General features: G+C 55.7%; 7 protein-coding genes across 7 annotated transcripts; 4 read left to right on the forward strand and 3 right to left on the reverse strand.

Moving 5' to 3' along the window:
• The first annotated feature begins 85 nt into the window (after positions 1-85).
• N656DRAFT_782621 (adenine nucleotide alpha hydrolases-like protein) lies at positions 86-1355 on the forward strand. Its single transcript, XM_064815795.1, has one exon. It carries the CDS (start codon positions 127-129, stop codon positions 1333-1335), a length of 1209 nt encoding a protein of 402 aa, XP_064667336.1. The 5' UTR covers positions 86-126; the 3' UTR covers positions 1336-1355.
• Positions 1356-1376: 21 nt separating this feature from the next.
• N656DRAFT_318980 (uncharacterized protein) lies at positions 1377-2098 on the reverse strand. Its single transcript, XM_064809225.1, has 6 exons — positions 1985-2098; positions 1864-1929; positions 1715-1807; positions 1652-1655; positions 1494-1588; positions 1377-1438 (listed from the first exon to the last, which is right to left on the reverse strand). The coding sequence occupies exons 2-6, from the start codon at positions 1909-1911 to the stop codon at positions 1418-1420; spliced, it is 261 nt and encodes an 86-aa protein (XP_064667337.1). The 5' UTR covers positions 1912-1929; positions 1985-2098; the 3' UTR covers positions 1377-1417.
• Positions 2099-2234: 136 nt separating this feature from the next.
• On the forward strand, positions 2235-6377 carry N656DRAFT_737303 (uncharacterized protein). The gene is made up of 3 exons (XM_064812742.1): positions 2235-3362; positions 3416-3463; positions 3517-6377. The coding sequence occupies exons 1-3, from the start codon at positions 2690-2692 to the stop codon at positions 6072-6074; spliced, it is 3279 nt and encodes a 1092-aa protein (XP_064667338.1). The 5' UTR covers positions 2235-2689; the 3' UTR covers positions 6075-6377.
• Positions 6378-7304: 927 nt separating this feature from the next.
• On the forward strand, positions 7305-9230 carry N656DRAFT_800681 (ENTH-domain-containing protein; the record flags this gene model as incomplete). The annotated part of the gene is made up of 4 exons (XM_064818033.1): positions 7305-7377; positions 7466-7535; positions 7621-7841; positions 7906-9230. The coding sequence occupies 4 exons, from the start codon at positions 7305-7307 to the stop codon at positions 9228-9230; spliced, it is 1689 nt and encodes a 562-aa protein (XP_064667339.1).
• Positions 9231-10561: 1331 nt separating this feature from the next.
• N656DRAFT_782625 (uncharacterized protein) lies at positions 10562-16729 on the forward strand. The gene is made up of 3 exons (XM_064815796.1): positions 10562-10947; positions 11045-14724; positions 14860-16729. Exons 1-3 carry the CDS (start codon positions 10854-10856, stop codon positions 16483-16485), a joined length of 5400 nt encoding a protein of 1799 aa, XP_064667340.1. The 5' UTR covers positions 10562-10853; the 3' UTR covers positions 16486-16729.
• Positions 16730-17026: 297 nt separating this feature from the next.
• On the reverse strand, positions 17027-18924 carry N656DRAFT_770782 (cytochrome P450; the record flags this gene model as incomplete). Its single annotated transcript, XM_064813804.1, has 2 exons — positions 17027-18653; positions 18707-18924. 2 exons carry the CDS (start codon positions 18922-18924, stop codon positions 17027-17029), a joined length of 1845 nt encoding a protein of 614 aa, XP_064667341.1.
• Positions 18925-19764: 840 nt separating this feature from the next.
• Positions 19765-23893, reverse strand: N656DRAFT_715524 (uncharacterized protein; the record flags this gene model as incomplete). The annotated part of the gene is made up of 10 exons (XM_064812050.1): positions 19765-20623; positions 20684-20900; positions 20963-21661; positions 21728-21978; positions 22037-22462; positions 22516-23108; positions 23183-23309; positions 23390-23565; positions 23631-23738; positions 23873-23893. 10 exons carry the CDS (start codon positions 23891-23893, stop codon positions 19765-19767), a joined length of 3477 nt encoding a protein of 1158 aa, XP_064667342.1.
• Positions 23894-23936: the final 43 nt, after the last annotated feature.

The following is a 23936-nucleotide window of genomic DNA, read 5'->3' on the forward strand; positions in this document are numbered from 1 at the left end:
ACAAAGCAAATTCCCATTGGCAGCAGAATCAACGTAACACTCACAGCAGTGATATCTGTCATTCGAGACACATCAACTCTGGAGGCCCAGGAACTGTTCACCCTTCAGATTCTACCTGCCATCGAAATGGTCTCCACGCTCTGCGCCGCATGCAAGACGGAGCGAGCTTACATAAAACGACCCAAGAACCATGCAAAGCTCTGCAAGACTTGCTTTATATCAGTGTTTGAAGACGAGGTGCACCATACCATCACATCGTCACACCTGTTTTACCCTGGGGAGAAGGTTGCGATCGGAGCCTCCGGCGGCAAGGATTCGACGGTCCTGGCGTCAGTGCTCAAAACGCTGAATGAACGTCACGGATATGGACTGGATCTCGTTCTCCTGAGTATAGACGAGGGGATCAAGGGATACCGCGACGACTCTCTGGAGACAGTCAAGCGGAACGCGGTGCAGTACAACATGCCGCTCAAAGTGGTCAGCTATGAGGAGCTGTACGATTGGACCATGGATCAAGTGGTTGAGACGATCGGCAAGAAGGGCAACTGCACATACTGTGGCGTGTTTCGCCGCCAGGCGCTTGACCGCGGCGCGAAGAAGCTAGGGATCAAGCATGTCGTAACGGGCCACAACGCCGATGACATCGCCGAGACAGTCTTGATGAATCTCCTTAGGGGCGACCTGGCACGTCTCTCACGGAGCACCAGTATCGTAACAGGAGACAACCGGTCTGAGGTCAAGAGAAGCAAGCCCCTCAAATACTCGTATGAGAAAGAAATTGTTCTCTATGCTTACCATAAGGGGCTTGACTACTTCAGCACTGAGTGCATTTACAGCCCGGAAGCGTTCCGCGGTGGGCCCAGAAGCCTCATCAAGCAGCTGGAAAGAGTGCGGCCGAGCGCCATTTTGGATATCGTTCGAAGCGGCGAGGACATGGCAAGACTGATACCTGGAGACTCGCCATCATCCTGCGCCTGCAAGGGACAAACGTCCGCACCCATCGCGGCTGATGAGGACGACATTGGTGGATGTGGGTCACAGGGAGGACGCACATCCGATAAGCGGATGGCCGCAATTGAGAAGCAGCTGAGAGAGAACGAGGCTCACGAAGCACTCGAGATCGATGTTGCAAAAGTGAAGTCTGGGAGCAGCGTTGGAGAGAGAGATAAACAAATTGATCTTCCTCTCAGGAACGGGAGTGGGCTTGCCAGGGGTGCTCCTAGACAGGTCCTCGGGACTTGTGTACGCTGCGGTTACATGTCGAGCCAAGCTATATGCCAGGCTTGCATGCTCCTGGAGAACCTGAATAAGAATAGAGCGCAGATACAAATCTAACAGTCTGTACAGTGCATGACATTGGAAGGTGCTGAGAACTTAAAGGTGCTATCGAATCGTGCCTAAGTTGACTTGCTGCGTCCTATGAATACCGTCTCTCGACCTAGTACTTGTAAGCTGCGGCCTATTGAAAAGGGGACACCTTAAGGAACACATACCCTCCAGGGATTATTTAACTCGAATCCGGGAGGCGCTATAGGGTTGTCTGTTTGGCCTCGCAAGTGTCCCGTAAGTCTCCTATCGCGGTCCATCACTGCCGGATGTCAGCATTGAGCATTCTCTCGCGCAAATGAGGAATGAAGAGCGTAAGCCGTACTTTGCTGCTGATTGTTAGCACTGAGCTTAGCATTTCGCATGGAAGCATCGAGCATCACCATACCCTGTCCCACTGGTCGATAGACCACCTGTGCTTCTTGCCGCCGCTTGACCAGTTTTTAACCTTGTTCAACCCAGCGCCCGTCACGCCGAACATCTGCACCGCGTTATTAGCAACGAGGACTCAACCGCCCACAGCTCCGAGGAGCTTACAGCGATGATGATCCCATAGGGAATCAGCGTCTCGAACGGAACCGGCATCGTGGCGATCTTGTCGGCCTGTCCAATTGAATCAGTCTGATGAAGAGCATCCAGATATGGGAAGAAACCGTACACGACGCCTAGAGAGCTGGAAGAGGTTATCTCGGTGGTAAATGGCCTCGCGTCTTGCGGTTCCTGCTTCGTCACAGGCACCTTTGGGATTGGCGAATTGCTTGAGAAGGAGGAGTATGCCTGAGGCAGACGCACTTTCGTGTAATTACAATCACAATACAGTGAACGTCAGTGCTAGAATTGAGATGACTAAGCGTGCATCCCCTGTCCTTGGCAGGTGCTCGCTCACCCTGCAGTACTGTAAGCCGACAAACGAAACCTTGGGGAACTGCCCACTACTGGAGGAATCGCCGAGCTCTCGGCGACACACTCCGACGACAGCGATTGAAGCCATGAAACCGACGATTCGACGCGTCTACATTCTTATTTAGCTCAGAAATTCATTAAACGCTTCTGCCGGAACCTTCTGCGATTCTCCAAACGCGTGTTTTCCACAACTTCGTGACTCAGAATCACTCCCGACTCCCAGTCCCTTTACACGCAAGCAACCGAACTCATTCTTGCCTGGCCGCTTCCGCAAATCTTCCAAAAACACATGGTTGTGGGAGGCAGTCATGCGCCGGGTATGATTAATCTTGTATCTGACTCTCCAAATCCGCTTGATATGCGCGGCGCTCGCTGCCGAAAGGCCTGACTTGGCTCGCAAACGCTGTGCGACAAGACTCGCTCCGCTCGCGGGCGCGGGCTAGGGAAGAACAATACCATCATGGCGGATGCGCAGCTCATGGAGGAGGAGTTGCAACAGAGTGTCATGGAGTCGGAACAAGAAGCCGAACTGGCGCTGGACGGTGTCGACGAAGACGTGGCAATGGGCGATGAGAGCGTGTTCGCGTCCCAGAGCCATATCGATGTTGGCGCTTCGGGCACCGATGGCGAAGACGATCATGAAATGGACAATGACGATGAACAAAGGAATCAATACGGGGATGACGACCGCAGCGGCAGCGGCTCATCTGAGGATGACGAAGATGGCGATGACGATGACGACGACGCTTTCGAGGAGGACGCCGATGGAGAAGAAGAAGACGAAGTCATATCGCGAGACCGTCATGCGCGCAGGAGAACTGCAGCGGCGAGCCTAGATAACAACCAGGAGGATGGCGACGATGACGAAGACGAAGGCGTCGGCGCGGTCAAGATAAAACCTGGCGAGACGGATAATGAAGATGACAGCAGCGACGATTCCGCAAGTTCGGCGAGCGTTAGCGATGCCGAATCCGATGATGGCGCGGAGTGGGAGGGTGCCGAGAACGACGACGGCGAGGATGATGAGTCCGAGAATACCACGGGCAACTGCATCTTCTGTAAGCAGGATGAGGACAACGACCCGGCTGAAGAGTTTGAGGTATTCCTGGCTTGTACCAAGTGCGGGGACAACGGTCAGTTGCGTTGAACTCCATTTGTGTTAGCCTGACTGACATGATAACCACAGCTCACCAGCAATGCGCGCGAGAAAATAACGCCCTAGCCAGTGAAGATGGTGAGCTTTCAAAACGCCTAAATCCGTTGCCAGCCTGTAGCTAACTTCGTCAGGCCCCGAAAATTGGCGCTGCCCAAAGTGTGCGGACGACGAGTCAGATCTAGATCTCGCTGCAGATGCGAACGGAAATGCGGTTGATATGGAAGGGATCGCTGATACCCGTACCTCCCCATCCGCTCGTCGCGCGAGTGCTCCCAAGTTGGCGCGTGATCTTCTCCCTTCACAGAAAGGCGCCATCAAACCAGATTCCCATTCTGTCTTCAACCAACTGGTTCTGGACGGAGACCCAATGGATGGATCCCGAGTGCTTAGGAAGAGGAAGACTTCTTCTGCCGAGGCAGACGAGAACATCATGGCCCTCCGCAAACGCCGTAAGAATGCAGCTGACGATCAGAGCAACGACGAGGCAGCGACTAGACAAGACGGATCATCCAGGCCGGTCTCTGGATCTCTGCGGCTCAAGATACCAAACCCCCCTGCATCCATCGTCGAGAGGTCTGACGGCACAGTGCTTGTTAAGATGCGCGTGAACTCGTCAGAGCTCCGCCAGATTCTGTCGCGGAAGCCAAGGCCGAGGAAGCGGTCAGGTAGGTCAGGGAGACGGGCTCGCAGGGCTGAAGCGTCTCGTGCACCTGCTGTGCCCTTGGCACCGATCGCAACTCCATTTACATCTACCGCATACTCGCAGCCATTCTACTCGCTCTACGACAAGGAGACGGACGAGCTGAAAGGCAAGCCATATGGAGGAATTCTGACCGAAGCTGAGGCGGACACTTCCAAAACAATGCCGACGAACGAGGATCGTCGACGCTTCGACGAAGCGAAACAGAAGGCAGAAGAGGAGTGGAGAGAGCGCCTACTGAGAGCACAATCCGAGGTCGACGTCCCTGCCAAGAGGCCAAGAAAGGCGTCAGGTCCAGCCAGCCAGATCGAGTGTATTCAGTTTGGCGATTACGAAATCGACACCTGGTATGCGGCACCTTATCCCGAAGAGTACAGCAGGAACCGGGTCCTCTTTATCTGCGAGTTCTGCCTCAAGTACATGAACTCGGACTATGTGGCTTGGCGGCACAAACTCAAGTGTCCAGCCAAGCATCCACCGGGAGACGAAATTTACAGGCACGGCTCTGTGTCAGTCTTTGAGGTTGATGGCCGCAAGAACCCGGTCTACTGCCAGAACTTGTGCCTCCTGGCCAAGCTCTTTCTCGGTTCAAAGACTCTCTATTATGATGTAGAGCCCTTCCTCTTCTATGTTTTGTGCGAGTACAACGACCTCGGTTACCATTTTGTGGGGTATTTCTCCAAGGAGAAGCGAGCGAGCAGCCAAAACAATGTCTCTTGCATTTTGACGCTTCCAATTCACCAGCGCAAAGGATACGGCAACCTTCTGATTGACTTCTCCTATCTCCTGACCAGAGTGGAGAAGAAAACAGGATCACCAGAAAAGCCGCTCTCGGACATGGGCTTGGTTTCGTACCGCAACTATTGGCGACTCGTCATGTGCCGATATCTGCTGCAGCAGTTTCCAGACGGCAAGCCTGGGAAGCATGGCCTCAGCATCAGGAAGATATCAGACGACACCGGCTTGACACCAGACGACGTGATATCAGCATTAGAAGGACTGAGGTGCTTGGTACGTGATCCGCAGACCCAGCTCTACGCCTTTCGCGTGGATTTGCAGTACTGCCGGGAGTATGTTGCGAAATGGGAAGCCAAGAACTATGTGCAGCTCAACGAAAGTGCTCTGACGTGGACGCCGTATGTTATGGGCAGAAGCAGCGCCACGAACTTTGAGCTTGGCCCGGCCCTGACGGCTATTGCCCCTAGGGAAGAGGAGGAAGAGCAAAAACCAGTGGTTGCTGCAGGAGAGTCGCTGGCCAATGGAACAGAATCATCACACCAGCCAGACACGCCCGACCAGGAAGTGAAGGACACTGCCGACACAATGGTTCTTGAATCCACCGAGCCGAACGACGCCGGCAGCGCCGTGAACGGCGATTCCAAACCAAACGGGATCCTCGTGAACGGCAATTCTATCGAACAAAACGATCAACCCAAACCCGAACAGGAGACTGCCAAGATCGCGGGAGAGAATTGGATCATGCAATACAAGGACATCCCGCCGACAAGATTCGAGGTGTGGCCCCCAATCACTGGCTCCCGCAGGGGCGACCGTTCCCGTGGCTATATTCCTCGACCGCCAGTGGTACGAACGGGCGACAGTGCGTCGAAGCCACGACCCAGGCGTTCAACCGGATCCCGTCGGTCGACGGCTGCCAGGCCTAAGACGTCCAGCAGCAGCAGCAGCAAGAGGAAGCCGGGAGGAACTGGGCGCGGACCAGGGCGCTGGCCAAAGGGCACCAAAAAGAGCGACTACGGTAATGCCGACAGTGGACCGGGGTTTCCGCCAGGTTGGATCGCGGAACGTGCGCGAGTTGCCGTTCTAGCGGCGGCGAAAAAAGAGGGGAACAAGGAGAACGGTGGCAGCGATGTTAAGGACACGGTGCAGGTGCAGTCCCCTACGGTGAAGGAGGCCAGCAAGGCCCAGCGGGGAAAGGAGAATGCCGATGTCGATATGCAGGACGCTGATGGGCACGCAGAAGATGAATGAGTTGACATGCGTTTGGGAAGGCCGACGGTATACCACGGCGTTAGGGCTGTTATTATACCCTCATCGGGGGATGTCTGATTTGAAGCGGATAATTCACTTTGCGACATGTGGCTTCTACGATATATGTAAGGTGGCTTTTGGTCCTGCCGTTTGGGAGCGGCCAGTTGTATGAACAGACTTGGGCCTATGTCTGGTTTAGCAAAGTGGGCAAGACAGAGTTGCCCGTAGCACCCTAGAGCTGGTGGTCGTTGCTAGTATTCTAGTGTAGGTATTGAAACGAAGTGAAATCAAATTCGAAACCAGATCAATGGCAAGCCTAAGCTGCTGAGATGGTGATATTCCCAAACTTGCAACATTTACGTCATTAACGGTACCTTACATAACCGACTCTTCCGCTCGTAGGGTCTTTCGACGTACTTCTACTTTCCATGCAGCATTAGCATGTTACACGAAGAACCTTAGCTTTTATCCGTCGTCGTCCACAAGCCCTTGGCTGACCGTTCTACTCTGCTGAGGCCTTTGCATTCGCTATACAGTCAACTCGACGGAAGATTCAAGCGCCTCTTGTCGAGTGCGCTCCGAAGCAGTAGTATCACAGTAGGTACTTAGGGATAAGGTAGGTGCTATAGTCATCGAAAGATGCCGGTTATACATTTCATACCTCATAAGGGAACTTACCCAAGATGTTTAAGCGCTCTGAAGTTGATGTTAAGTTGAACTCGAATTGATTCGTACAGTGTCGATTGTTACTACATACCTTACCATCTGGATTCTGGACGGGCTACCTACTTATCTGTTTCCCGCTACGGCCGACCAAGCTTTCCCCCTCTTCGCCTTTCGCCTCTGCACTCAAACCAACTGTCTCTGCGCCCGCCTATCATTGAAAGGGGCAAAAGCTGGTTTAAAGTCGCCGTTTTGTGCGCCCGCTTTTCAGCGTCGCTGTGTCGAAGTCCAGTCTCTATCAATCAGGATCGCGCCAACCTTCTCCACACCAAATTACCATTGGCTTAGTGGCGCGCGGCCTTTGAGAACAAGCCTGGGGCTGCCAAGCTACGGTTACCACACCTCCGGTCGACATACACGCAATCCCTCCCACTACGCCTCTGCGAGTTCACCGATCCGCCCGCTTTACCTTCGGCGCAGCGCAACGCATCGCACCCGAGTTCGCCCAAGCTCCCATCTCCTCCCCTCTGTTTCCTCTGGTTCCTCCGTCATTCGACCGGCTCCAACATGTCAAAGGTCATTCGGAGCGTCAAGAATGTCACCAAGGGCTATTCCAGCGTCCAGGTCAAGGTGCGCGAAGGTGCGTTTGCTGCACCCTACTTCGTGCCACGACGAGATTCTGTGGTAGGGTATGGCAAGGATTGCTCTGCTGACAATGCGGCACGCAGCGACCAGCAATGACCCATGGGGCCCAACGGGGACCCAGATGAGCGAGATCGCTCAGTTGACGTTCAACTCGTAAGTGGGAGAACCCTGGGTGGGCTGCATTATCGCGGCCTCAATGATATCCTACGATTCCTGACCATTTTTGGTTGCGACTCAGGTCTACCGAATTCTACGAGATCATGGACATGCTCGATAAGCGGCTCAACGACAAGGGCAAGAACTGGCGACACGTCCTGAAAGCGCTGAAGGTTATGGATTATTGCTTGCACGAGGGGTCGGAGCTCGTTGTGACATGGGCCAAGCAGAACATATTCGTCATCAAGACGCTGCGCGAGTTCCAATACATTGATGAAGACGGCAGGGATGTTGGCCAGAACGGTAAGGCTTTCCGGTAGCATGGTCATACTCATATTTCTCGACATGACTGACTTGTTCTTTCTAGTTCGTGTCGCCGCCAAAGAGCTGACCTCGCTGATCCTTGACGATGAAAGATTGCGGGCTGAGCGGGTTGATAGGAGGTCATGGAAATCCCGTGTCAACGGCCTGGAAGAGAATGCGTCTCAGCACAGCCAGCCTCAGCCCCGGCGGGGGCCCCGGCCGTACACTGAAGAGGAGGATGCCGAGATCAGACTGGCAATCGAGGCTAGCAAACATCAGGAAGAGGAGGATAGGAAAAAGCGTGAGAGTCGGGCTGCCGAAGAGGAGGACGACGATCTCGCAAAGGCTATCAAGCTAAGTAAAGAGGAGGAGGAGCGTCGCCGGCGTGAGCTCGAGGAGACCAACGCGTCTTCTCTTTTCGACGATGCACCGGCGCAGACGCCCCAGGCTCAGTACACGGGGTTTAATCAGGGGTACCAGCAAGGGAGCGCAGTGGATTTCTTCGCGAACCCAATCGACCAGAACATGATGCAGATGCAGCCCACAGGCTATGTGAACAATGCATACACAGGATTCCAGACACAGCCTACCGGGTACCCCAATGGTTTCGCAAACGGATTTGGCCAGCAGCAGAACGCTTTCGACCCTTATGGCCAGCAGCAGCAGATGACGCAGCAGGCCTTTCAACCTCAACCCACAGGCTTCAACCCCTATCTGCAGCAGCCACAGCAAGCGCAACTGCAGCAGCAGTATCTTCAACCACAAATTCAGGAACCAACGCTCCAGCCGGGCACCAACAATCCTTGGGCCAGCAACAACAACAGCCTGCAGAGCCTTAAGCCCATGCCCACCGGTTCGAATAACCCGTTCGCACAGCGGCCCTCAACAGGATACAAGGCGCAATCAATGACCAGCCTCGGCACGCTCCCGGAGCAAAAGACGCTTAATACTTTCCAGCAGAACCAGCCTTCCTTTGGCATGCATCAGCAACAGCAGCAACAACCCCAGTTCCAACCTCAGCAGCAGCAACAGCAACGGCCTCAAAAGGAGATGACCGAGCACGAGGCGAGGTTGAACGCGCTGCTGGCCGGCGGCGACGGCATGGACACGTTTGGCAACACGGGCCAGCTCCGCATCCCCGCGCAACACACGGCTCCCGGGGTGTTTGTCAACAGCGCTGGCTCCGGTCTTGGCAGGCTCACAACTGACGCGACTGGGAATAACCCCTTCTTGAGGCAACAGTTTACGGGCATGCCGGCTGTTTCCTACGGCCAACAACAGAACGGATTCGGTGGGGGCTCTACGAATAATCCGTTTGCTGCGGCTGGCGGAAGGAGTCAGCAAAGCCAGCAGCAGCAGCAGCAGCAGGGTGATTTGATTCAGTTTTAGGAAGATGATGTGCAGGAGCACGGGGAAGCGGATGGGAAAGGAGTGGACGAGGAAGGGAGGGCTGATAAGTCCACTGGCGGGACGCTGTTGAAGCGGGAGGAGAGCTCTGATTCTACTTCTTCTGGCCCTAACTTGCTTCAGACAGGGGAGGCGACCCAATCATGGGAGGCTTTGTGACGAGCTGTTGGACTTGTATGTTTCGCACGGCTTTTGTTGTTGTGGCGACTGGGCTGCCCTAGACACGTTCGGTTTTTACCTTTTATTCTTCTCCTTTTTCTTTCTCTTATTACCATCATTGTTACCAGTATCGGTACACCTTTTTTCCGTTGTCGTCTTGACTGCGGAGTCTGGGGTTGTTGTCAAAGCAGCAGACAGGTCCCCTGGATACCACAGCTAAAATGGGAAGTGTTTCCTCGTTGGGTTGCTCCTCGCCACCAAGCCCTTATCCTTGGCCGAAGCTCCTATGTGTGTGTGCACTTTGCATTGTAGTAATGTAGTTAAGTCGAACTGTATAATGAAGGGCGGCTGAAACGGCGACAAGCGCGAAGACAAAGCATTGACGGGGCATTGACAGTTGAAAGACCTGATGACCCTGGCTTTTACGCACGGTATCGCCCAGTATGAAGGGCAAGCAAAAGGGATATCATGTTCGAACATCCTGGGGGATTTATAGGCGTCCCACGGCCAGGATTCCGTGTCTCAACGCCAGGCACCAGATGCAACACGGCGCACAGCATTATGACTAACACCCGGCTCCGTGGACCATAGCGAATTAGAGTTCGACCGTTTGCCTCATCTAGCGGCGTCATGTCCTTTGACGTTTGGCTCTGATGTGACTGCTGCCCATAAGGCAGAATCGGGCATTTGTAAGCCTGGGAATAGAACCAATAAGACAAGAGAATTGAGGGCTAAATTTTGTGCGACAAGTGAACGACAAGAGAAACACGTGACTCTGATTGTTGCGAGCAGTCGCAGATTCAACAAGCGAATTACATTAGCATTGTGTTGGCTGGCAGACTGGCTTTCGAGTTTAAATAGCAAGTGTTTGCTGGGAAGGTCTGCTCACTACCCTTGCAATTTCATCTTTCAACATTTTTTTTCTATTAAGAAGCTGCAGTTGGTGGCAGAATCAAGGTTCGCACTTCACTTGTGTCTTGCCTGGCCCGTGCTTTTGAAGCTGGTGACCCTTGCCAGCGTTTTACCGGTTCGCGCACGGCCCAGCAACAGTCGCGTCCCTTTATTGGCTGACAAAGCTTTGTGACCCACAAAAGCTGACTGGCCGGGAAAGACAAGAGAGCGAGTCGTGCGGCGAACTTTGGCCAAAGCTGCCACCATCCGGCAATTCATCGCGCCTTTCGCTGCGAAAGGGAAAACAACACGGTGCAATTCCAGTCCGAAGTCATCGTTTTCGCAATCTTTGCGACCGGTGCTGGAAAAGCCCTAGGTTTATTTTCTACTTTTCCGGTTGCTGGCAATTTTCAACAGCAGCAACCCGACAAACTGCACCTTTTCACGCGTTAAGGCTTGAGGGCCTCGCGCCTTTTTCTCTCCTCGTCTGACATCGCGGCATCTCGTCATCTCCCAACTACCTTTTGTTCTTCTCTTTTCCCAGCATCGCCCATCATGTCTTTCGGTTTCGGTAGCGGTGGCTTCGGCCAGCAGAATAATAATCAGTCAACGTTCGGTGGATTCGGTACGAATACCAACACGAATACCAGTAAGTCAAATCCCATCCATCGCGCTTGTCGCTGTTACCGAGTACAGTCCCTTCGTGGCAGCAAACACGATACTGACCACGATACTGGCTGATGCAGGCTTTGGATCGACCGGCTCAACTGCCTTCGGTTCGACGACTACTCCAGCAGCTGGCGGCGGCCTTTTTGGCGGCGGTGGTGGAGGCGCCTTTGGCTCGAACACGTCGGGCGGGTTCGGCTCTGGAGCGTTCGGGAGCAAACCAGCATTTGGCACTCCCGCCACTACCACCAGCGCGCCGTCTCTATTTGGCTCGACGACTGCCACAACGGGCGGCTCGGGATTCGGAGGCGGCGGCTTCGGCACCAACACCAGCACTACTACGCCCTTTGGCGGCGGCAGCACGTCGCTCTTCGGAGGAAATAAACCTGCTACGACCGGCTTTGGCACCGGGACATCGGCATTTGGCGGCGGTGGCAGCGGTGGCCTCTTTGGTACCGCCGGGAACACTGGAACCGCAGCAACCCCGTTCGGTGCCAACAACAATCCAGGTATCGGGGTCAACGTCGGAGATCCGCCGGGTACTGCTATTGTTCCCTTCTCACCAACCGTGGAGAAGGAACCGAACAACGCTTCCCAGAGCAACTCCTTCCAGAACATCCTGTTCATGGATGCCTACAAGAAGTGGTCCGCCGATGAGTTGAGACTCGCTGATTACAACCAAGGCCGGAAGTCTGGTGGTACGGGTGGCACAGGAGCATTTGGCAGCTCCGGGTTCGGCACTGGTGGCTTCGGTACGAACACGGCCAACACGGGTTTCGGGGCGAACACCGGAGGAGGCCTGTTTGGATCTACTCAGCCGACAACGACTGGGTTTGGTGCAACAAACACCGCTACCACAGGCGGGTTTGGCTCTAGTAGTGGTGGTCTTTTCGGTGCCAACAAGCCCGCAACTGGCGGGCTGTTCGGAACCACCAACACTCAGCCGAGCCAGGGCACTGGGCTCTTCGGCGGCGGTACAGGGTTCGGATCTACAAGTAATACCGGTACCAGTGCATTCGGCTCCGCCACCGCCAACACAGGTGGTGGCCTCTTCGGAAGCGCGAACACCGCGGCAAACAAGCCCGCCGGATTCAGCTTTGGCAACACCGGCGGTGGCGGAGGCGCCTTTGGCACCACATCCACGACACCCGCTTTTGGAACCAACACCACTACCACAACCACTGGCGGCGGTTTGTTTGGGAATACAGCCCAAACAGGCAACACCGGCGGCTCTCTTTTCGGAGGTAATCAACAGCAGCCCTCAAGCACGGGCTTTGGTGGTGGCGGGTTCGGAGCCCAGACTCAGAACACTGGATCTAGCTTGTTTGGCGGCCAACAGAAGCCAGGTGGTCTCTTCGGGTCGACGAACAACACAGGCGGTGGCAGTCTCTTCGGAAACACGGGCACAACCACTTCGACTCCCTTTGGAGGTTCCAATACGAATCAGCCCGCAGCCGGGGGCCTGTTTGGCCAGAAACCGGCAGGCACAGGCACAGGGCTGTTCGGCGGTGGCACGACTGGTCAAACCGGTACCACCGGTGGCGGTCTCTTCAGCAATCTTGGAACCAACACGCAGAATCAACAGCCTGCGCAGGGATCGCTGTTCGGCGGCCTAAACCAAAATAACCAGGCCAAACCTTCACTTTTTGGCGGTACGAGCAACACAGGTGGTGGCCTTTTCGGCGGCCAGACCAGTCAACCCCAGGGCGGTGGACTGTTTGGCACGTCAACCACTCAGCAGCAGCCCCAAACGGGCACCTTGGGCAACTCTCTTTTTGGTGCCTCGCAAGGCCAGCAGGCTCCTCAGCAGTCCTTCTCCACAAGTATCAACGACATCTCGGCCTATGGCGCTTCCACCCTCTTCTCAGGCCTACCGGAAGATAAGATTCAGAATCCCGGCCCTCTTGCTACCCCACTTTCTGGCACATCCAAGGTTAAGAGCCGATCCATCTTGCCCATGTACAAGCTCAGCCCCGCCAATGCCTCCCGCTTCGTCACTCCTCAGAAGAGAGGTTATGGATTCTCAGTCAGCGCATACGGTTCCCCTGCCACTCCGCCTAGCATTTCCAGCACACCCGGAGGGCTCGGACAGAGTCTCCTGGCCGGCAGCATTAACCGTGGTCTCAGCAAAAGCATCTCGGCCAGCAACCTCCGGCGGAGCTTCAACGTGGAGGATAGCATCCTTCAGCCGGGCGCCTTCTCTGCTGGCTCTAGCATGCGTCTCATTGGAAACGGGAATGGCCACAAGAAATTGATCATCAACAAGGATATGCGGAGCGACCTGTTTTCTTCGCCCGGAAAGGATAAGCAAGTTCAGGAGGACGCAAACGGTGCACGGAAAGTAGTGGCCAAGCGCGTTAGTTTCGACACCAGCACAAGTGAGACTCCTAATCGCGAAGCGGAGCAACCATCCAATGAAAATGGCTCCACCACTAACGACCTCGGCTACCTGAAGCCAAACGGCCGTCCAAGTCCTAATGGCGTGAATGGGACGAAATCCGCCTTTGTCGATGGCCCTCCTGAGATGGAGCAGGCTAAGGGCAATGAGCTTGCCATTGTTCATGAGGAAGAGTCGCCCAAGGCTGTGCGGACCGAGACTCCGTCCGGATCCGCAGTCGAGGCGGGCTCGTATTGGATGTCGCCCACCGCCGACGAGATTCGCGCCATGAACCGGATGCAGCGCCAGAAAGTATCAAACTTCGTGGTCGGCCGTGAGAATGTTGGCAGTGTCTCTTTCAAAGTCCCAGTCGATCTCAGCAATATCAACCTTGATGAGCTGTTCGACAATATCGTCGTCCTCCAGCCTCGGTCGGCCACTGTATATCCGGTATCGGCAAAGAAGCCTCCTGTTGGAAAAGGGCTGAACGTTCCTGCGCAGATTTCTTTGGAGCGCTCTTATCCTCGGGAAGGCCGCCGGCTTGAGCGACACATTGCCAAGCTTGCCGCGATGCCCGGCACGACCTTCGAGAGTTACGACAAGGACACCGGTGTCTGGACCTTCTCTGTGGAGCACTTCACGACGTACGGTTTAGCTGACGACGACGATGACGATGACGAGATTGACGAGCCTATCCGTCCTGCGGTCCAAAGCCCGACCATTACTAAGGATTCTACATCGACGGCGGACCCAGATGACACTTTCGAGTTCAGGCGCAGCCGGCGCGCCCTTCCCGGCGCTTTCGATGACGCCGCGCTGTCGGACAATGAGGAGGTTGAGGATACCGCTCAACGCCAGGGTACGCTGTCTCCTGAACCCCAGGAGGCTGATGCCCCCTTACCATCACGGGAGTGGCCCGAAGATGAAAGCATGGCTGACGGACCCGATGAATACCAGCTCGAAGCCTTTGAACAGGCATCCCAACAGGGATCAGTCGAAGAGCAGGACGAGCTTCTGCTCTCCCGGTTTGCCGACAACGACACCCAGATCCCTGCTGGAATCATGAGGGCGCGCATGCGGGCCGTCAAGAAGTCGACAGCGCCAACGAAAATCGAAGTAACCGGTGGAGATGATTGGACACAGATTCTGCAAGCGAGCGTGCGAGCGCCAAGGACAGTGGATCGTTCGACGCTACGGGCGCTCAACGAGTCGGGAGCTGTTTGGGACATGAAGGATCGCGGTAGTCCCGCCCCGCAGAAGAATGCCCCTGTGGCCGATGGGACGGGTTTCGCAACGAGTATCGATTTGATGAAGTCATTGTTTGAGCAGGCAAAGGGTCCGACAAAGTCTTTGCAGGCAGCGCCAGCAAAGGGTTTCGTAAAGGTCGGTGCCCCGCTTGCCTCCTAGTTTTCTCCTCCTGTCCCTGCTCGGGTTATGCACACACATTGCACCATTGCACACATTACACCACTGTACCTATACGTCATGAATACAGACTAAGATTGTTCTATCCTTTAGTGGCCTTACCAGCAGCGTCCCAAGGTTGATACAGACGAGGGCCCTTTGGTTTCAAGACCCAACTGGGGCCCTGATGAATTGCTCGTTACTACACAGCGTGGCGAGCCAAGCCTACAGCCCGTCGACGGCGACTTGCCTGCAGCAGGCGAGTCGGCGGGATCCCCACAAACCCTCTCTCGACTTCAGCATTACATTGAGATTACTTCTGGGAAGGGGGATCAACAATCGGTCTCCGGTCCTGACTTCCGCGACCTTGCCCAGGGAGATTCTGAATGGGAGTTAGCTTCCCTTCTTTTTGACGACGATGGTCATAATTTGCCCGCTTTTTGGAAGCGGTTGGTATCCGAGGCCACGGAGAAGGCGCTCGCTCAGGAGCTAGGACTTGAAGAGAAGGCTGTTATCTGCCTAGCCGGTAATCGCGTGGCCGATGCCTGTGGTCACTTACTCGCCGCTGGCAATTATCGGCTTGCCACACTTGTCGCCAGTATCGGGTCTCAGAACAAGGACATTCGAGCTCAGCTCAAGGACTGGCGAGAGTCGAATGTTTTAGCCGAATTTTCGGAGCCAATCCGGGCCATCTATGAGCTTCTTGCTGGCAATGCTTGTGTCTGCGCGGGCATCAAGGGCGTTCCTATCGAGAACCGCGTAAACTCGTTCACCATTTCGCAGCGCTTCGGTTTGGATTGGATGCTGTCTTTCGGTCTCCGCCTGTTTTACACCACCGGCAGCACCCCGGACGTTGCGGAAGCGGTTCGTTCTTTTCAGTCCGACATTGAGCAAGACAGAGAGCCTGAGCCCCACAGCGCTCTGTGGTCACTCCTCAAGGCCTTTGCCAACCGCCAGTTTGACTGGTCCGATGCTCGACTTGGCTGGTTAATGACCAGGGCCATCTATGCAAGCGGCAAAGTCTCCTTCGGAGAGGACGCTGTTGAGAAGCTTGATATGGCGTCTCTGTCTTTTGCTTCGGCGCTCACGGCGCAGTCGCATTGGGTCCCAGCAACTTTTGTACTGCTCCAATTGTCGGATGCCGCCTCGCGCGAGGCTGCCGTTCGTGACCATCTTGGGCGCCATGCTCACCGCATCGGTGCCGCCCGCAACCCCGGAAGCGCGTTCTCCTCGCTTCGCAAGTTTGGCGTCCCTGAGGCGTGGATTTGGGAGGCCAAGGCTCTGGACTTCCGGTCCCGCCAAGACGCCCAGCATGAGTTCCTGTCGCTCATGTGGGCGCAGAATTATGCCGAGGCTAACCAGGCCTTTGTTAGCCGGGTCGGCCCTGACCTGGTCATCGAGCGTGACTTTCAGCGGCTTTACCAGTTCGCCCAGTTGCTCTTTAGGGTCAGGAAGAAGCTGCCCGATTGGGACCGTGGCGCCGCCGTGTACCTGCTCTATCCGATGGCGCGCCTGCAGAACCGGCACCAGGAGCTGGACCGGTTCGATAGCCAGCTCTTTGACGGCCTCGCGACGCTGCGGGCGGCTGCGCACGGTGATATACGCCAGGAGGCGGCGATTGCGGACATGGCGGAGGAGTTGATCAAGTGCAGGGGTGGGGATCCGAGATTGTTTCGATTGCTGCCGGAGGATATCAGGGGAAAGTATATGCGGGCTCGGGCGCTGGATAGCATCCTTTGATGAGCGCCTGGCCAGTTAGGGGGTTACACCAGACATGGGAGGACAAGGTGGATGGCGAAGACTGTACCACAGGGGAGAATGTTCTTCTCGGGGATCGGGAAGGCTTAGGCACACATTGGCCCGCTTGCATTGTCTGCGTGGGCTTCGGAGGATAATGATGATGACCGTGGCCGCAGAAACGGGAAATTGCACGTAGCTTGTTAGGTAGATTCGACTAGACAATTCACGAGGTTGTCAGCGTGTGACACTGGATTGTATCTTGAATCAAGTAATGTCAACGCCCGAATAGTGTATTATCACTAAGTCCCTGTCGCAATGCAGTTGGGATTGAGATGTGACCGAGTTCAACGCTCATTCCACCCATATTATCTACTGATGTCATTTCCGCCTCAATGCTGTGATGTCCACCTTGCATTATATACAAAAAGACCCATTTCCACCATCTCGCCGTCTGAGAACGCATCGCCTCTCGCACTAAGCCAATGAACACGCTCTTCCGCGCGGAAGGGAAGTAAGAAAAGCACATGGCAGCCATGCACCCTCACCACCTCACGCCCATGTCAACAACCCCTTCCATTCCCTCCCTCACCCTGACCTTGACCATGACGTCCTTTTTGGGCTCAAGCACGTGCACGGGCATGACACCGTCCTCTTTGCCCGGTATTTCGATCCTCTTCCTTGCGGCCGTGGCTGCACTCTTAGTTTTGTCGATATTATTATTATCATTGTCATCATCCTCATCATCGACAGCAGCAGCGGCGGCGGGAGAAGGCGTAGCAGCGGCAGAAATGTCGAAGCGTGCCACCAGCATGGCCACGAGCGCCGTGATCTCGGTCGTGGCAAAGTGCCGGCCGGGACAGAGCGTTTTGCCGCCGCCAAAAGCGCGGAACGCGGCCGGATGGATTGATGCTGCTGCTGCTTGTGTTCCTCTTCCTTCTGCCGTTGCCGTTGTTGATGGGGTCGCTGATTGATTGGCCCCCTCAGCATCATCAATTACTACTTTATCAACGGTGGTGGTGCTGCTGGATTTGCTGGAAGATGTTGACGGTGTTGAGAAGAAGCGGAGCGGGTTGAAGACGGCGGCGTCAGGGCCCCAGATGCGCGTGTCGGCGTGCATGGTGCCGCCGGCGATCTGCACCACGGCGTTCGCCACTAGGTGGTAGCCCCCCGGCAGCGTGGTTGGGCTCTTGACCAGGCGGGTCGAGTAGTTGTCGGACGTGTAGCGGAGGGATTCCCGCAGCAGGGAGGCGAGGGTTGGCGAGCAGGTCTTGAGCGCGGTCAGGTCGACGGTGAGCGACTTGGTTCCGCCTTCGCTTTCGCTTTCGTCGAGGGTGAGGCAGGCGGCGAGGTCCGCGCGGACGGTGGCCAGCAAGTCTGCCGAGGCGAATAGGTGCAGGACCAGCCAGAAGGTTATCGTTGCCGTGTTGACGATGCCGGCGAAGAGGAACGACACCTCGGAGCGGGCAGCCGCGCGGAGGGTCCAGCCGTGCTGCAGGGCAATGGACACGCGCTTGAGGATGATGGGAGAGGCGCCCCTCCGGCCGTCTGGTCCGGGCAGGTGCCTGTTTTGGGTGAGATACTCTTCAAAGGCTCGCGCGAGCGCTTCGCGGCCGCGGTAGGCCTTGCGGGCTGTGATGGACGGGAGGATGCCCATCAGCAGCCCTCCTAAGCCGTGGTCAAAGTCCCAGAAGGCGGCCTCGAGCTCCGGGTGCAGCGCAAGCGGGTTCTCGTCGCCGTAGAGGAATTGGGCCGTGGCGATGGCGACGAAATGGCGGACCCATGTCAGGAGGTTGACCGTGTCCTCGCCGTCCCTGGAGCCCTGCAGCGTCCGCGCATAACTGTTCACCTGCTTGGCCAGTTCGCTCGCCGCGTCGAAACTCAGCTCGTTGAGCGCCTCCCCGGGACCGAAATACGAGTACACCAGGTCGTGGATGTCTGCGAGGAACCCTTTCGGCTCCCCCGGGTCAGGATCGATGTGCTGGCGAACGATGGCGACCGTGTCATCGTCCAGTCCGAGCACGCGGCGCGTGATGTCTGGCACCAGGGGAGTAAAAGACAGCGTCTTGGACGCACGCTGCACGGCGGCAGCCAGGGGCGGGTCCGTGACGACATAGATGCGGGAGCGCGGAACGGGCAGGGTGAAGATGGGCTTGTCCGGGTTGCGCAGGCTGTAGTGGGCATGTCAGCGGTGAGGTGTGCAGAAAACAAGGAATCAGCTTACCCTAGGTTTTTCACGTATCTTCCACCCTGCAGCGCCATGCCCAGGAGGTGTCCCAGGAAGGGGACGGCGGATGCTATGATGGGTGGTTCATTTGGATGCGCCTTGACAGACTGCCACCGGTACAGTAAAAGATAGACGGCCACCAGGCCGGCAATGACAGTCGCCGTAGCGTTTGCGTTTCCCGCCTTGTCTGTGATCAAATCCAACAGTGCGGGCATCCCGTCTGCTTGGGTCGTTCTCGATGTTGCCCGCGCGACTGCGACGGCGGGGTCTAGTATATCACTAACAGTCACGGATATGTGCGGTGTAATAATTATACCAGATCCAGTCCAACCCACGCCGTCCCGGTGAAGTAATTCCCCGTGTTGAACCGTCCGTCACAGCAGGCGCGAGGGAGAATACCAATGTTATGTAGGAGTAGGAGACCAACACTGAGCAGCAAGTTGTGCTTTTCCACAGGCAACGGTAGCATGTGATCAGCAAACCAACAGCTTCTTCAGGACCCTTATAATACCCGGAGCGACGTGGACGATGGGACGGCATGGGCCGGAGAAATCGGCCCCTTGGACCCCATTGTTCGTTCTTTCCAGTTTCCAACCCGGGAGCCCCCCCTGAACTTTCCAAAATTGCGGTATTAGTCGCATTGGCGAATCAGAGCTCGGTTTCCTCATCTCGAGGCCGCAGTCATTGCAACGCCAGCAACCTATCAAGTGGCAAGAAACGAACTGGAGGGATGCGGTACATACAGTAGTGTATAGAATGCCTTCTTGTAAGTACTTATTTGGGTGCTGAACTGGCAGTTTGTAAGGCATCAAAGAGACCATTACATAACACGCCACCCAGCATTGTCACCAGTTTTGTGATTGCTTGTTGCTCTTGGCATCAATGCCTCGCCTCGCCCAAGATCAGTTTCTCTATTCGCTGACCTCTGTTGAAACCCACACCTCCTGCCGCCTCGTTCGAGTCCTTCCTAATCGTTCCCCGCCAAAGCCCCTTCCTTGTCAGACCAGCGCCCGTCAATTCAGCCCACAACGACTCCAACGACACGCTCAAGTTCATCACTTCTGCAACGGCGACCCCTTTGACGGCGTAAACACCGGGATCGCCCCAAACCCCGTCCCGGAGCCCGGCCCCAGACCGGCCGCCTTACGTGCCGGTGTCGTGGGGCCGGCCCCGCCCTCCACCGTGACCGGCGGCGTGTCGGTGCGCTGAATCGCCTGGTCGTCCTTGCGCGGCGGCTTGAAATTGGTTGCCCGCCCCGTCTTGTAGATGTCCTCCAACATGGGCTCGAGGATGCCCGCGTCTTCAAACTCGAGATACTTGCGGTAAAGCTTCAGCGCCGTCCGCGCGTCCTCAATCGAGTCGTGCGTCTCGAGCTGGATGTCCTCTTTGAGCAGGTACCATGCCAAAAAGGCCAGCGACAGCTTGCGCAATCTCGATTTGAGATAAAAGACCTCGATGGTGTCTATGACCTGCGCTCGGGGCACCTGGATATTGATAACCCTAAAGTCCTGCCTCAGCCCGTGGCCCAGAAATTTGCAGCCCAAGTTGAGAAGGACCCAGAGCTTCTTGTACGCCGTTTTGAGTGACACCAGATTGTGCTTGCTTGTGCGCGGGTCTAGATCGCTGGCTGTGATACCCGAATACAACGTCAGGTAGTCCACCACAGGCTCGCGGATGGCGATGTAGTCATCGATAAAGGCCACTCCTTCGTTCTCGCCTTGACCCCGGACTACTGACACCCTCGCCAGCGCGTGTGACATGGGCCGGATCGTTTCCCGTTCGCCATCCGAGTTCATTTGGATCTCGGGCTGCTTAAGTGAGACAAATTCCGTGTCTAACGCCACAATCGTGTCTGGGCCGGGCCGCTCCGTTTCCTGATCAAGGATGCGGTACGTTTTGGTATCCGCATGCGGACTTGTGGCCGTCCGCGTCAGTACCACCCCGAGTACGAACCAGAAGCGTAACGCAACTTACCTGAGATCCTTGTACAGAACCGACGTGTCCAGCTTTGCCTTCCAGTCCATATTACTCTTGTTGTTCGCTGCTTTCAGCTGAAATAGAAGGACAGACGGCATCTTCCATGCCGCATTGAACGTCAACGCTTCCGCGCTGGAAACGGGCCGCACTGCAAAATCATTAAACAGGTGCCATTTGCTCTTGCCCGGTGGCGTCGCTTCCGAATGGGCCACTGCTGGCTCGTTAGCATTTCCATTCTGTGCTGAGACAGTTGAACAGTAAGTAGTGGAAACTCACCATTAATCATAGCGACTAGGTGCGATTTGTGAGGCGCGCTGGCCTCGATATTCACCACCATGCCGATTAATGAGTACACGGCAATGTTATGGATTCCGCGTTGGAGATGCAGCTTAAGGTCTTCGCCCTCAAAGCAGAAGAACTGGCCTTGATCCACTATGATCCCAATCTCCTCCGGAAGCCAACCAGGCGTTGCCCACAGCCGGCGATGTTCAGGCGTGGATATTGCCGTGTTGACAGTGAGTACTGCAGGGATGCCATCTATAGTCTTGCGCATCTGAAGGTTCTGGTACCGCTGGCACCTGCTGCACCATGCTTTGGACGCCGTCTCCTTTTCGACACCCATTTTCAGCACTTGCGAAAAAGTCGTCTTGGTGGCCCTGCCGGCCCTCCCGGCTGCCTTTGGAGCAGGGTACATCAAGTCATTGACGTGTGCGGTACCGGGACGTGTGGTTTCGCTCCTGCAGTTGTTACACTTAATCATGACCACAGCTGACGTGTTGAGCACCTTCGACGCCAGGTCGTCAGGGTTTGGGGGTTGTGGGAGATCAAAGAGCGCCTGTTCCAAGGCAGTGGAAGCCGGCGTTATACTCCGGTATTCATGGTCAATCCGGTCAAAGAGGAATCTACCAAGTCCCTGAATCATTGTCGCCAACGATGGTACATGGGTTTCCTCATCCAGCAGACCCAGACGAGCCGCTGCGCTAAGTTAGCGATCGATTCCTATGCCTAGCCGAGAGATTTAACTATGACAGGTTGACGAACCTTGAGGAGTGCTGCTCAGCGCCTTGAGCATGTTGGTCGCCTGACATGTCGAACCCTCGGCCTTCTGCAACATGTCAAAAACGAAGCCCAACTCGCAAAGCAAACACAGGTCGCTCGAGCATGCCGTCGCGGCGTGCTGAAGCGCAAAATTCCGTAGAAGTGGGGTATAGTGCATGAGCTGCAGAAGTGAATTCGCGTACGAATTCGGAATGTGATTCTCGAGGCCGGCGTACTGTGTCTTGTTATAGTAGCTGCGGAAACACTCTTGTCAGCCCCTTTTCCAGGCGGCCCGAGGGGGTCCAAGCTTACCCGAAATCGAAATCATCGACACCGAATTTGCTGTACTTGATCTCTAGGTTTCTGTACATGGGGGGAGCCTCGGGCTTCAGGCTTTCGAGTTCATTTGTCGACGAGGAGTCTGGTACCTGATCTGCTTTCCCCCCGGAGGGAGTCTCTTGTGCGGAGGAGAGGGCCAATTCCCGCGCCTTCTCGCTCAGGAACTTTGGCGGCTGCATGGCGCTAGATGCCTTCGCGGCAGCCCGGGTATCCTCAACCTGGTTGCGACGCAAGCCTCGGGTATTGCGACCGTACAAGCCCCATTCAGTCTGCTTCAGAGTAGCGAGAAAGGCCGGATCAAGTTGAACTGGGGGCGCGCCAACATCGGAAATGATATCGGCAGGCCAGGCCGAGAATAATGGTTCGCGGTAGTAGGGCATGCCTACAGAACTCAGGGGCCTGGCAAAAAAATCAGCGTTCAGGTGGCTACGTCCTCAATTGATTTAGCTTACGTATCGGGCGACCAGTCCAGTACCGGCGGAGGCTCCTCGGCCTCCGGCAGCTCGATAGGAAGCGCCATGTCGGTGAAGTGGACCTTGGAGGGTGAACCCCAAAGATGGATGTTGCAGTCCGTGTCGGCTATGACAAGTGCCTCACCAGACGGCGCAATTTCAAACAGGTTGATGAAGGATAGAATGTTGGCGTATCTGACATTGCTTGAGTTAGGATTCATAATGTCCACAACGTGCATTTGTCCTTGTTGGGATGTCACGATGCTCGTCGTCAACATCCTCGGATGTAATCTAACGTGAGCCGCCAGGGGCGGAAAGGGCATAGGCTTCATCGAGGTCATGTTTTTGAGATCGAAGACGTTGACATAGGGATCGAGCATATAGGCCTGGGCAGTCGTTTGCTTAAGGGAGCCTCCGCAGGTGACAATGAAGTCGTTCTGGGCGTCCATATCGTTGATGTACGAGGCATGAGCCTGCCAAGTCCTAACAACCTTGAAAGAGATGGGGTCGAGGAGGTTGACACAGCCGGTTCGTGTGGCAGCGCATATATACCTGCTCTTTTTCATAATGATGTAGTGATGTTCGGTGGGGACCTTTTTCAGTAAGCGTAAGGGGCGGGCCAAGCGTGGATGAGGGCACATCAGGGCTGATACGGGGAATCACCCACCTGCTTAATGATTTCGCCCTTGGCCACGTCGATAATGAACATGGTGTCCTGCCAACCGGCAACGAGAATTTCAGAAGCGCCCTTGGAGGTGAAACTCATGCACCGCAAGTCTTTCATGTCCTCATGGCTGCAAATTGAGCGTCGGTCAGCGTCTCCAGCATTCCCAGCATCCCCTCGTTCTTGGTTATAGCCCGACGGCAGCCGTACCGGATATTCCACAAAGCCGGGCCCCTTCGCATCGCCATATGGACGCTCCGTGTCCCGAGGGCGATAACGCCCTTGTCGTGAAAGAGGAATTGCCGAACGGGTCCTTCGGCAGGCGGCTGGATCTTGAAGGCAGTGTACCGCTGCAGATCGCGACCGTAAAACGACGCGACACGGCCCTGGGGCTGTCAGCAATATGCCGGACAAGACGCCGAGAAGAAAAGAAGTATGAGACATGACATACCCGGTCACTGCCCACCCAAAGCAGCTCGGCGAGGGGGTCGCAGGCCAGAGCGGTGGCCGGTCTCGGGTAGTCATTGTTGCCCGGCGCCGGGAAGGCGATGCGGGCGACCTGCTCAGAGGTAAGAAACACGGTCAGCGAAAACTGCAACGCCATCTCGGGTCTCGGAAACCACAACTATCGCGGGGCCATTGCGCAGCACAGGTGCGAACTCGTTTATTCTTTTGTTGGTGAAAGTAACTCACCTCGTCCCAGTCCGCATCCATGGCCGTTCCCTAGGCACATCTTCGAAAGACACAACTATGAGAA

Source organism: Canariomyces notabilis (genome assembly GCF_033297395.1).
Source record: "Canariomyces notabilis strain CBS 508.74 unplaced genomic scaffold N656scaffold_23, whole genome shotgun sequence".
NCBI lineage: Eukaryota > Fungi > Ascomycota > Sordariomycetes > Sordariales > Chaetomiaceae > Canariomyces > Canariomyces notabilis.

Excerpts from the sequence above, each read along its gene's own strand:
- N656DRAFT_782621 (XM_064815795.1), top strand. The coding sequence starts at position 127 with ATGGTCTCCACGCTCTGCGCCGCATGCAAGACGGAGCGAGCTTACATA.
- N656DRAFT_318980 (XM_064809225.1), bottom strand. The coding sequence starts at position 1,911 with ATGCCGGTTCCGTTCGAGACGCTGATTCCCTATGGGATCATCATCGCT. Across the intron at positions 1,808-1,863 it reads CCTATGGGATCATCATCGCT|ATGTTCGGCGTGACGGGCGC; the intron begins GTAAGCTCCTCG and ends AACGCGGTGCAG. Across the intron at positions 1,439-1,493 it reads AGTTAAATAATCCCTGGAGG|GTCGAGAGACGGTATTCATA; the intron begins GTATGTGTTCCT and ends TACAAGTACTAG.
- N656DRAFT_782625 (XM_064815796.1), top strand. The coding sequence starts at position 10,854 with ATGTCTTTCGGTTTCGGTAGCGGTGGCTTCGGCCAGCAGAATAATAAT. Across the intron at positions 10,948-11,044 it reads GAATACCAACACGAATACCA|GCTTTGGATCGACCGGCTCA; the intron begins GTAAGTCAAATC and ends TGGCTGATGCAG. Across the intron at positions 14,725-14,859 it reads CAGCAAAGGGTTTCGTAAAG|TGGCCTTACCAGCAGCGTCC; the intron begins GTCGGTGCCCCG and ends TCTATCCTTTAG.
- N656DRAFT_737303 (XM_064812742.1), top strand. The coding sequence starts at position 2,690 with ATGGCGGATGCGCAGCTCATGGAGGAGGAGTTGCAACAGAGTGTCATG. Across the intron at positions 3,363-3,415 it reads TACCAAGTGCGGGGACAACG|CTCACCAGCAATGCGCGCGA; the intron begins GTCAGTTGCGTT and ends TGATAACCACAG. Across the intron at positions 3,464-3,516 it reads CGCCCTAGCCAGTGAAGATG|GCCCCGAAAATTGGCGCTGC; the intron begins GTGAGCTTTCAA and ends TAACTTCGTCAG.